Raw genomic sequence first — 13,279 nt, 5'->3', positions numbered from 1 at the left:
TTGCCATTACCATGGACATTTTGCAGGTGGTAGATTCCTTTGCTGAGGGAACAGTGGCTTAGTGAGAATTATTAAACCTAATCCTATCTTTATTGGTATTTCTACTGCTGCTCAGCACACCACCTCATTCCAGATTTCATCCCATCCTGGGCTGGTGGCTGCCAACCCCTCTGTTTTCTTGCTGTAGCTCAGCACATGGAAAGACTGTGGCTAAATAGAATAGATTTTGTGCTCCGAGACCCCTGCTCATTTTGGTCTGAGAAGAAATTTTGTCCAAAGTTGAAAACACAAAGAATTTAATTTCATCTAATTTTTTCTTTAAAATTCTAAGATTATGGTCAAAATGCAAACTGATTTGTTTACCTGTCGTCTCTTCTCATCTGATCATGATGCTGTTTCACACTTGCTTCCTGAACTTTCCTCTCCCTTCTCCCTGCTTTTGTCCAACCCTTTCTACTGTTCTTTCTGAAACTTTATTCCATGATAAACAAACTCCTGTGAGGCTTCATCATTTTCACAGGAAGAACACTCTGGTTTCTTTTGATACACTCATTTCGGCTTATGTAGCTCAGTAAGATCATGGTTCATGTAGACAGTATTCCTGTAGCTTCTGCAAAATTTGCTGTAATAATAACCTCTATTATTATTTATTGAGCACTTATTTTGTTCCAGGTTTACTTAGCAAGTCAAGTAAGCAGTAGAGTTGAGATTTGGTTTCATCTCTCTCTGACTGTGATGTACATGCTCTATCCATGACCCTGTGGGAACATAAATACATTTTTAAAAAGGTGGAAAAAACATCTATTTGGTTTTTTAAATTAGGCTTTATTTATTTGATCTTTAGAAGAATAGAGTTAAATCCTTTTTCTCAGTGAATGTAACACAGATTTCTTCAGCCTTCTCGGATGTGTTGGACTCTTGAGCCCCAGTTATTGTGTACCGCCAAGAACTGGAGTAAATAATTGACATAGCTTCTCACTGGTAAATCCTTAAGTTTACAATAGATAGATACAGTACTTATGATGTGCGGAGAGATTATGTGAGGGTGGTAACTCTGTTCAGCGAAAAGAGTTTGAACAACTCTACTTTGCTTGAGTCTTTCACCTATATCCTGGGAGTTCATCACCTTGGATTGGACATTTTTGGTTTGGATATTACTGTATGAAGGGAGTCATTGAAATCTAGTGTACTATGTTAAGTGCTGTAAAGCTTGTATGTAACAGTTCTATAAAGAGTAAGCTGTTAACTATATTTGTAATAATAATCATAAAATAATAGAGTTCAACTATTTACTGAATCTTTACCAAGTTTCAGAGTAGAAAATGCAGTGAAGTCCCAGTGCTTGCCCTTAAGATGTTCATAGTCTTGCAAGGGAGATTATAAACAAATCAATAAAGGAACATGTTAATATTATGAAAAGGTAAGCTCAGAGGAAGGACACACAATCCAGTTGGTGGAGTTGGGGGGAAGGATCTTTGGGAGTAAGTAGCATTTGTATAGTAAGGTTTGGCTGTCCACCCTAGGTGATTGTCACCTATTTCAGTTACTTCACTGCAGTCCTGGAAAGTGACAAGCGTTTTCGTATTTTAATAGATGGGACTAGTGCTAAAAGAAGTAAACTTTTATCACTGCATGTTAGACTCAAGATTCCGGTTGGGCTCGGGTTCTCCGACCTCATAGGTTAAGCCTTTCTTTCAGCGTATCTTCTGTAGCCCTTATGTTGAGAGCTGCTGACTTTTGTCCGGGCCAGTTAGGCACTAGCGATGATATTAACGGAAAACAAGGGAGAGAGTCCATGCAGTTTATGTGAATGACAGCTCTGGAGTTGGGTGGTTCGTTGTGCCGAGACCCTGGAAACGTGAAACTATAAGTAAGTCATTTACCAAATATATTGGTGTCATTTTATGTACTCATCACTGGCTGAGAAACTTAAACAGTGCTCCTTTCTCCTTCGTCCAGCAATAGTCAGGGGACCTTGGGTCAGCCAGGTGGGACAGGGCTGTACCTCTTCTTATGGCTGTTCCAGGACATGACTAGCCGAGTCAATGAGTTTGCAGTAGATTACATGGTAATATATAGTGTATAATCAGCTATCGTTTTAGCTAAAACATTGCCTGAGAAGAAACTAACGTTACTATTGCCTCTACAGCCTTAGCCTCTTCTACGAAATTGTGAATGCAGCTCATCTGGGGCTTTCTTCGTGTAATTCGCTACTTTATTAGTTTTTCATAATATGCTTTGTGTGATTGAGTATTCTCTCTTTAAAATCTAATGATTAAAGGTAGTTGTGGAAGTGCCTATTCTGATTTACTTCTCTCCAGTTTTGAGTTGATTAAATACTTCAGCTTTCATTGTCAATATGAAATTCCATCTGGCTAGAAATCTGTGAGTATTAAGTTTTGTTCATGTCTGGAATATAGTAAAATTGCTAAAGTGTTTTTCATTTCAAACATTTCCCATATGTTATGTTTATATATTTTCATCTCATTTTTGGCCTTAATTTTTTCTGAATAAGTTTTATTATTTTTCTATTTGTACTTCCTTAGATGAAATAGGAAAGATGAGTTTCATTTCTCCTACAATTTTATTTGCTCTTTGACACAAAAGTAGGTATTGAACAAATTTTGTTAAATGGATCAATCAATGAAAGATAAGTGGGAAGATGACAGTTAATGTGATTAATCTTGATATAAGCCACAGCTGATTTCACAGCTTCACTCAACTGTGAACTTCTGGAGAATAGACACTGAATATACATTTCTTCCATGGGGTCTAACATAGAGCTTGGCATATTAAATACTAATAAGTGTTTGTGGAATGAAAAAAAAAAAACATTTGACAGGTTGCTTTTATGCTGTTGCATGCTGGGTCTTCATTATATTTAGCTTCTAGCCGTTAAAAAGGATCAACAATTAAATTCCTAAATCCAAAGAAAACATTGCAGTAGCCATGATAGCCTTTCTGTACAAAATCTGTAAGTGTATTCTTAGGACATTCTCCTTTAGGCTGCTGCTACACCATGACATGGGGGCACCTCGGGCTGTTTTCAGACACAAGGTAGCATGTCCTACAAAGCAGAGTGACACGGAGGTTACTTCTCAGAATATAAGAACATGGTACCAGGAGTCAGTACCCCTGGCGTGCATTCATAGGGGTCGTGGGTTCTTGGTGATCCTGCTCTCAAAGCACCAGCCTACTGGGTGTATATCAGATGTCCTATAGCACGGCCAGATCACGGGTCCCCTCATAGAGTTTTTAGGGATGAAGGATGGTAAGTCTGGTGCAGTTTGAATAGTATGGGGGATGCAGTGGGAGTATCAGCTTTTTTGGGGGCGGGGAGGTGCCTCTTAATGCCCTTTACCTATTTTTGTCCATCTCCCCCCACTCCTACAACTACCATTTTATTCTCTGTATTAATGAGTCAGTTTATATTTTCTTTGTTTTGTGTTTTAGATCCCACATATAAATGAAATCATATAGTATTTGTCTGTCTTTGTCTGACTTACTCCACTTAGCATAATACCCTCAAGGTCTGTGCACGTTGCCATGCAAATGGCAAGATCTCATTCTTTTGTGTGGCTGAGTAATATTCCATTATATGTATATACCACATCTTTTTTATCTCCTGTATCAGTGGCCACTGGGTTGCTTCCATATCTTGGCTGTTGTAAATAATGTTGCAGCGAACATAGGGGTTTATGTATCCCTTCAAATTAGTGTTTTCTTTTGTTTCTTTGCTTTCTTTAATTTTCTTTCATTCAGGCTTTCATAGCCTGAAGCAGAGCTAAGTTTGGAATTTTGTTGGGGCTTCTTTCTTAAATATACTGTGCAGATAATTTCATCAGACTTGCAAATATTGTGAAGTTAAACATTTAGTTCACATATCTAGAGTGAATCTGCTAGATGTACTGCAAAGGTGATAGCGTATAGATAGTTAGGTGTATATCCAGAAGAATTTAAAACAGGTACTCAAACAAATACATTTACATACATGTTTGAGCAGCACTATTCACAACAGCCACAAGCGGAAGAAACGCAAATGTCCATTAATGGAAGGCTGGATCAATCAATTGTGGTAAATACCTACAATAGAATATTATTTGATATTCATATAAATGAATGAAGTACTGATATATGTTATAATGTGGATGTACCTTGAGAACATTATGCTACTCGAAGGAAGCCAGACACAAGAGGTTACATATTGTGTGAATTCATTTATATGAAACATCCAGAATAGGTAAATCCATTTGAGGCAGAAAGCAGATTGGTAGCGGCTGAGGGGAGGGGGAGCGGGAGATAACTGTCTGCTGGTAAGTGGTTTCATTTTGGATTGATAGAAATGCTTGGAAACTAAAAGGAAGTGACAACACGGTGAACATACTAAATGCCACTGAAGGTTCATTTTAAAATGGTTAATTTACATTATGTAAATTTTAGCTCAACAACAACAAAAAATGACTTTGTGAACCCTCACTTCCCCCAGAACCCTAAGACAAGCAAAAATGCAGATCATGAGAACTGATATTCCTGTGCTTTAGTTAAACGGACCTACTTTTTTTTCTTTTTTTAAAGATTTATTTATTTACTTTAGACAGAGCATGAGTGGAGGGGAGGGGCAGAAGGATAGAATCTTCAAGCAGACTCCCTGCTGAGTGCAGAGCCCCATGTGGGGCTTGATCCCAGGACCCATGAGATCATGACCTGAGCTGAAACCAATAGCTGGATGCTTAACTGACTGAGCCACTCAGCCGCCCTCTGACCTACTTTTGTTTCCTGAATAAATTTAGTACTTTTTTAACCTTTTGTGTACTTTCGCTCATGTATTTCTCTGACTGGAATGTCTTCCTCCACCCATGTTCCATGCCCAGGTTTTATCCAGTCTGATAGCACCAATGTAACACTTTCTTTATACCTCTTTAACCCCTTTCAGCTTTCTCAAGCCTGTATTAAAAAATGATCTCTTCATCCTTTGATACCCTTGGTGCTTTTATCTAGGTCTCTTTTTGGGTAGTTATCAAATTTCAACTTGGGTTATAGTAAATTTTATCTGTTTCTTAGCTCTCTGCCTGCTTGAGTTGTGGGACCTACAATATCTGATTTCTTTTCCCTCTCTCACAGTGTAAGTGCACAGTATTCATTGACTAAATAGCAGAAGAAACCACACTTGTTAGAGGGTGTAGGAACACTACTACTATGTCAACTAATTTTCCTGTACTGTAGGCATTCTCATTGGAGTGCAATGATTTAAAAGATTAATTCATTCACTTATTCAGCATTTAGCTACTATGACAGGTGAGCACCATGATGGATCTGGGAATAGGAGGATGACTGACAAAGCTGTGGATGCAGAACAAATCTTCAACTTGTGGTTAGGAAATGAAATCACAAGAGACATCCATTATTTAAGCCATCTGCATGGAACAGTCTAGTCCCAAAGTATGTGGAGACTGACCCCCATAGACTAGTACTGCTTGTTCATGGTGCTCCTTCTCATCATTAACTTGGATGAAGACAAGCTCACCTTGAATTCTCAACGTACTTATACCACTGAGGGATTTCTTTTGAAAATTTTTTGAAGATTTCTTTTAAATTTCATTGTGATCTGTATGTACTTAAATTTACCTAAGGCTGAATTATCAGTGTTGTTGTTGCTTGTGGGACTTAAAGCTTTACTCCCTGCTCCCCTAGTGTACTTCAGAATGTCAGTTTAGGGAGGCACACATGTTGTCATATAAATCAGTGGTGGTATGGGGCGCCCGGGTGGCTCAGTTGTTAAGCGTCTTCCTTTGGTTCAGAGGGTCATGATCCCGGGGTCCTGGGATCGAGTCCCACATTGGGCTCCCTGCTCAGCGGGGAGCCTGCTTCTCCCTCTCCCTCTGCCTGATGCTCCCCCTGCTGTGCACTTATTCTCTCTGCCAAATAAATAAATAAAATCTTAAAAAAATAAAATCAGTGGTGACATGCATGTGGTGCTGTGGGAACATGTACACCAGTGATTCAGGGGGACTGAAAATGGCTAAAGTGCCCTATAAACGATCAAATAAGATTTCAATAACTTGATTATTTTCACTAATATATACCTTCTGATAGTCTAAGTCTTTGAAAGTTAATTCTCTTTTTTATGATAAAATAAACGAGGACATTCTATTTCTTGGCTTTTATGGTAACTTTTTGGATAAAGTTTAAAGAATTCTGTCTTCTGTCCTCAGGGACTGCTCTGAGTGATTTATCATAGTAGTGGAGATCAGGAAGTTCTTTTAGGCCATGGAAAGAAGTATTAATTTTCATACTCTAAAGGGTTAGCCACTGAGAAATTGTTAATAAAACATATATGCTTGTTCTGTTACGTTAGATGAAAAAGCACATTTTGATGTAATATAGCATTTTTATTTTAGGCTTAAGATTTCAGATAAATAGCCAAATGATTTTTTGCTGGCCTTTTCCCATACTGTTAAAATTCTGAAAATGAAATAATTAACAATGAGCCAAGAGGGTGTACGGCAGTGCCTTAATCTCAATTGTTGTATGATATTTGAGATTCTAGAGGTGGGCATGACATTATGTTCCATGAAATTAGAATATGAATAGATCAGGTTTGAGGATTGCATGGTTATATTTTTTTACTTAGTAAATTTTTAGTCCTAGGAAGTTAGAACTGGAGATAACATGGGGGTTGCAGAGTCCTGTCTCAGAGCTAGGGAGCCCAAGGCCTGGAGGGGTCGCTCAGCTTATAAGTTGTAGGAGTAGGACTTGTATCCAGGCCTGTGTTATTTACAACAGCATAGCTGTTCTCCTCCCAGAATGTAAGTGTGTGTGTGTGTGTGTGTGTGTGTGTGTGTGTGTGTGTGTGTATGTGCAGAACTGTTAGTGTATCTTGCTCTCATTTGTATTAATTGCATACTCGCTGTCTTACTGTTCTTATGCATGCTATTTTCTTTATTAAATTGAGTCACAGTAGTTGCTTGTGCACATTTGAAGTGTAAGAACAAGATTATCGAGAGGAATAGATTTCAGCTAGGTATAATTAAAAGATTGAAGGAAAGCGTCATTTCCATATTTTGTTACTTTAAAAAATCCATAGTTCTTGATGATGATCTCATGATTTTCTTACATTGTTGACTCAAGAAGTCCTGTGCATATTTTTCACATTTAGCCAGGCTATGACGAACTTAATCCTGATTGGAGACTCTCTATTGAGAAGAGAAAAAAAATCAAAGGTGAGTTGTATGAAATATGATAATTAAAACCTTAAGAGACTACTATTGTGTAATAAAAGTGCTCTCTGGATGATATATATAGGGGATGAAAAAAATCTTTTTTTTACTCTCCAAGGTTCTCTGGCTGAGGCCCTGTATAATTAGATTGACACAAGACAGATTAACAGGAGAAGAGCAAACAAGTTTCTAGGGTGTACATCGAGTTTACACATGGGAGTACCCAGAAATGAGTTAACTCCAAGGGTTGTTTGGAAATTGGGCTTACTTATACAGCATCTTGGCAAAGGAACAATAAAATTATTAAGAGAAGTGACAAGACAAAAAGAACTTTGGGTTTCTCAAATTTCTTTATCTTAAAATATTTATATCAAAGTGGCATATTTTGAGGTGGTGATTCTGATCTCCTTCACAAGTTTAAGAGGAAATCAGCTTTGAAAACGATTATGTATCTATCTTAAATTTTTATTAAGAGTATAATTCTCTCATATTGTTTGTCTGAAAAAGGATATATGAACATTTTCTAAAACCTTTTATAACCCTTATGATATGTATACTTTGTACACACCAACCTTCAGCTTACTCTGTTGAAAATGGTGATACTGTCTGTATATTCTTCATTTTTTAAGTGGAAAGACCTAAACATACTTACTCCTGCATCCTTAGAATTTTGGACTTTGGTAAATTGTTGACACTTAGATGTTTATTAAATAAATTACCATTTTGTAAAAATTTGGGTGTGACTTACAATTTATTTTTTCTTACTTAACATGTTTAGGGCCCAAATATGGTTTTTAAATTGATCATTGGACTAAATGTGTTGTATTTAAGCCACACTGACAGATGGACTTGTATTGATTTTTTTTTTTCTCCGTTAGATAAAGAGTCCTTTTACCCGTTGATAGATGTAAATTGGTGGGCAGCCAACGCAGTGACTCTGGCTCGTTGCTCTGGTGCTTTGGCTGTTTCGTCAGTGAAAACTTTGAAGAATTTACTGGGAAAATCCTGTGAGTGGTTCGAGCCGTCACCTCAAGTCACTGCTGCCCATGATGGAGGATTTTTAAGTTTGGAGGTAATGCTTTCTGTTTTAGAGCAGCTGGTGTGTTGGAAAATAAACATGCATTTCACCAAAAATCTAAACACCTGATTTTAATATAAATGTAATTAATTTTTTTTAATGATGGCTGTCCATTTATTTTTATTGAAGTATGACTAAACATTTGATTTTTAAATTTTAGCTGTCCCATTATCTAATCTTGTCCTTAAAAACAAAAACCTGTGATTGGAATCAGAGATTGAGTGCAGTATAAGAAAGATCTATTGTTTAGTCAGTTAAAAAAATTGCATTGTAAGACTGAAGAAAATGGAGTCATTTTGTTCTTTATAAAGCATTTTTTTCTTCACAGGCATGTTAGTTTTTTTTCTTTTTCTTAGATTAGACATCTTAAAATGTAAAAGGTATTTCTACTTAAATATGGTCTTTAAACAAACTATTTCCATGAAGTTTGGGAACTTAAAAATTCTGGTTCTTTTTAGTAAAGAAAGCTTGTTTGTCTCATGTCAAAAGACATGAAAATGGAGCCTAGTAATTTAAAGTTATGTTTTGGCCATTAAAAATTCTTACTCTAGGCCTTTCAAGGGTAAAGACCTTTAATAGCTTTCACTTCAGTGCAGATTTACAAGTATTTTTTACCTCAAAGTTTGTTACTGAGTCTACAGATGTTATTTCATAAATGAGAACCATGGCTTAAAATTGAAGCCAACTCTGTTAAGTCTGGGAATGAAAGTTATCTTTAACAGTCAGGCTTTCAGACTCAGAAGTTTGTGAAGCTGTTAGACATTTTTTTTTTAAAAAGGGAGGGAAGGCAGGAGAGCTGTTCTCAGTAAAGCAAATAAATACCTTCAAGTTCATTTTCTAAATAGATGAAAAAATCCTATTTCTCTACAGCAGGTACAAAAATATCAAAAGTGAAGGAATTAGCATTCTTTTTATTTTCCTAAAATAATTGCCAGACATATATTTGGGAGATCATATTAATGAGCCATTATGAAAACAGGGTTTAGTTTTGGAGATTTGTGGCCAATAAGGCTGTGGATATTTCTGGAGCTGCTGATGGGTATTCTGTTTGTTGTTGGGTTCCTCTGAAGTCTACTCTTTGTCTTCATCATGTGGCTCATGTCATGCATGAACCAGAGTAGAATTAAAAATATTTTTCTCATGGACTCGAAAGCTTGTCTTGAGTTCCTCACTACTGATTTAACATTTCCTTTTTACATTTAGTGTGAGATTAAACTTACCCCCAAACGATCTCGTTTGGAGACTCGGGGTGGAGATGAAGAAGAAGGGGAAGAGGATTCTGATTCTGATCAGGAGGTGTCTGCCAAGGCTCGCTACTTTGGCTACATAAAACAGGGCCTGTATCTGGTGACAGAAATGGAGCGATTCGCACCCCCACGGAAACGCCCGCGAGCCATTACTAAAAACTACCGCCTCGTGAGTTTGCGCTCCACGACTCCGGAGGAACTTTATCAGAGAAAGGTGAGGGGGCATCCTATCACTTCCAAAGTTCCCAGGCCTCCAGATTTTATTTCAGTGAGGAAAAGACTAATTTTTTAATACAGAAATTTAAAGAGGGATTACCCTATCATTGATATGTTAGACGTATCCGTGGGATAGAGCTTGTGAAAATAGTGCTGGCTTTTTGTGCCTGAGGAGTCAAAGTGAAAACAGTGGATAAAAGATGAATTCACTTAGACTGTCCACTTGTGGCTTAGCCAGGTCTCCGTTGCCCTTCACATGGCCTTCAGCTCTCACCTGATCCTTGGTAAGTGCAGCTGTCTGCTGAGACTGCAGGTGGTGAGGGAAGAAATGCGGGCTTGCTCTCCAGCCAGGGCTTTGCTTGGGGAGCAGATCGAATCCACGCTGAGCATTCCGGTTATGTGTGCTGTCCCTGCAGGGTCCCGGGTGGGCCCTGGACGAGGACTTAGGCTGTTGGCACTCCTTTCCTGGTTCTGCCATTGTTTTACTCTATAAATGTGGGCACTTCAACTGTCTCTCAGCTTTCTGTTGAGTGTGGAAAGGAGTACTGGTCTGTCTGCCCCCCAACAGGTCTGTGGGCTTCTGGTGCCACTGTGCACATGAGAATAGTTAGCAGTGCATCGCATGCTGTGAAGTGAAGGGATTATCCTCATCCGTGACCTCATGATAGTGACACTGGACGATTCACTAATGTAACGTTCCTCTTCCCATTTCCTTGTGCCAAGATTGAAAGTGAAGAGTATGAGGAAGCCTTGTCTCTAGCTCAGACCTACGGCCTGGATACGGATCTAGTGTATCAGCGGCAGTGGAGGAAGTCCGCCGTCAACATTGCTTCAATCCAGAATTACTTGGTATGTTTAAATATTTTGGTAACATGGTAAAATTCAAATGTATGGAATTTTTTTTTTTTTTTTTTGATTATAGGACTTCATATTGGAGCATTTTATATTGCTGACATTTCTAATGCTGAAGTGTGTTTCTTTCAATGCGGAGAAGTTATCTTTTATCTGGTTGTATTGGCCTTGCAGCTGAACTTTAGTGCTGAAGATGTGTGAACAGATAGTCACTGATAAACCAGCTAACTACCTGGTTTTGGCCTAATCCTTTCTCTTCCTCTACCTCAGTTACTTTCTTCGCCTACATCATTCAGGGTCCCCTCAGGAGCCAGAAACCACCTAGTAATTTGAACAGGGAAAGTTTTAATATGGAGCATTATTTTCTAGTGAGATTTACTATAAAGGGGTAAAGAGAACCCTAGGGAATAGCTTAAGGTTGAAGGAGCAGACCCAAGAAGGGAACAAACTTGGAAGGGAGGCCTCCTCCCTTGAGCTGGGATTCAGACCTCATTGAACTTTGGAGTAGTTGGGGGCACATTGGAGGAAGAGTTCTTTGGGATGCCTCGGGCCAGGGCTGGTTCTTAGTTGCCATGGTTGGCAGGTAGGAAAAGGTGGGATGGTTGGGCAAGCTGATGCCTATAGTTAGGGTGCCCCGGCAAGCTGAGGTTGGGGGTCGGAAAACCTCAGATAAGGAACCATGGCCAGGACTGAAAAGAAAAAGTTCCTAGTATGCAGGTGGGCATAGTCTAGGAAGACCCCCTCCCCCCCCCCCCCCCCCCCCCCCCCCCCCCCCCACCGTGTGCCTGGGAAATTTACTGGGAAGGAATATGCCCATGGGAGTAACAACTGAAATTCAGTGGAAAGTTGTGTTCAGTGGGAGTAAGGGGGGAAGCAGGCGCTTCTGGATGTCCCCTACATACTTTGCTGGCTGCTAAGCCATAGGAACGAGTTTAGAACCTGAGCACATTAGGACTAGAAACCAGAGCCTTTCCTCTGCAGTGGCCCTCCAGCGCCCTCTCTTGATGAAGCTTGATATTTTGTCAGTTGCAAAATAGAAATGCTGTCCATCCCATGACTGGCAGTGAGGAGAACTTTTGAAGCTGAGAGGCAATAGATAACTGACATATCAAGCTTTCCAAATTCTCCTTCTTTGTTTAAATCTTACAGCTGGGTTCCTCCTGCTGCCTGCTGCCTGGGTTAAATTTGTTACGTAGCCTGTGTGTTGGGACCCTTGGCACTTTCGTGAGGATGCAGTTGGATTTATGGCATGCTTTAAAGAGGGCATGACTTCTCTTGTGACATTTAAAAAGGAAAATGCCTTTGCATTTAGGAAGATCTAAGAAATGTTGGGAAATTTTCATGATAATTTTTTTCCATAAAATTCACGTATACAAGTAGTTGTAAGAAGTCGATGCTTCAACCATTTCAGAAGATAAACTGTTAACAAATAAGACACCAGAAAAGAGAGAGCATGAGGGATAATGAAATAAAGGAAGAAGAGAAGTTGCTTGTATTTCCTTTAGAAGATTAGAACACCAAAGCTGTATTATCTTTCTTCTTTTGTGACTCAGGACAGTGAGCATGTGAGTTTATGTATACCCATTCAGGGCTTTTTCTGGAACACAGTAAAGGACAATTTTGGTCCCTGAAGGAGTTGACAGGTGTTAAGAGAGACAAAGCAAGTACATTTTTTACTGGGAGAAATACTTATTTCAGCTAAATAAATAGGCAATTAAGAGTAAAAACACTAGGCGAGAGAAGGTGAAAGGAGTACAGGAGAAGCATAAATATGGCCTTCCCTTTTAAGGAGCTTATAATGTTTCTGAGAAGATAAGCTTCATGTCTAAAATATAAATAACCATGCAAGAAGATTCCAGAAAAATGCTGTGGGAACCCAGTGAAAGCAATCATTTTAGATCCAGTGGTTATGGAAGGCTATAGAGTGAAGACGTTTTGAGCAGCTTTGAAAGACTTCAGAGCAGGCCTCCTGGAGTTAGAAGAGAGGAAGGCATTCTTCATGGGACAAATGGTATGAGCAAATTAAAAGAAAATGAGCATGACCTGTGGCATTGACTGAATTTGTCATAATCATTGCTTCATGTCTAGATTAGTACCTGGCCCCCTTAGGCGCCTAGTCAGTATTTTTTGGATGAGTAAATGAGCTCTGTAAGTTAACGCATCTGCTGGATCAGCTATTCAACAGCAGTAAACTTTGGGAAATATGATTAGAAGATACATTGATTTGGGTTCTGGAGGATGTGGAAGGCTTGTGATGACTAAGGCTTTTTATCTTTAGGGTAATGGGGAGGTGTTGTGGATTTTTGACTGTGGAGGTACAGAGGGAGATGGTGTAGAAGATGAACTAGCATGGAAGGAGAGTGTTGGTGGGAAACCCTACTAAGGGCAAGGGACTCCTGAGATGTCGATGACCTGGACTGGTATGGAGGCCATAGAGCTGGAGAAGAGGAAATGAGTTAAGAGACATTTGAAGAAAGAACTGATAGAATGGAGTGTGTAAAGGAATGCAGGGTAGGAGTCAAATCTTACTTAAAACTTACAACCACAATGACTCTTTCTTGAAGAGGGCAAGTCAGGGATTTTGAATGGAGTCAGAGGAAGCAGTTGGGAGGGAGGAATCGGCCCCTGGTCTTCCCAAAGAATAGCGTATCATGGCTTTTTATAATTAA

General features: G+C 39.1%; 1 protein-coding gene across 4 annotated transcripts in view; it reads left to right on the top strand.

Moving 5' to 3' along the window:
• Positions 1-13,279, top strand: part of NBAS (NBAS subunit of NRZ tethering complex) — a 313,374-nt gene that overhangs the window by 70,346 nt on the left and 229,749 nt on the right. For all 4 annotated transcript variants that reach the window (XM_032430100.1, XM_032430102.1, XM_032430101.1 and 1 more), the window contains 4 exons: positions 7,157-7,220; positions 8,096-8,289; positions 9,499-9,756; positions 10,482-10,607. In XM_032430100.1, the coding sequence (XP_032285991.1) occupies positions 7,157-7,220; positions 8,096-8,289; positions 9,499-9,756; positions 10,482-10,607 (642 nt within the window). The remainder of the gene's footprint in view (positions 1-7,156; positions 7,221-8,095; positions 8,290-9,498; positions 9,757-10,481; positions 10,608-13,279) is intronic.

This window comes from Phoca vitulina, unplaced genomic scaffold (assembly GCF_004348235.1).
Source record: "Phoca vitulina isolate PV1807 unplaced genomic scaffold, GSC_HSeal_1.0 scaffold42, whole genome shotgun sequence".
NCBI lineage: Eukaryota > Metazoa > Chordata > Mammalia > Carnivora > Phocidae > Phoca > Phoca vitulina.
This window is presented reverse-complemented; position numbering and strand designations above follow the sequence as displayed.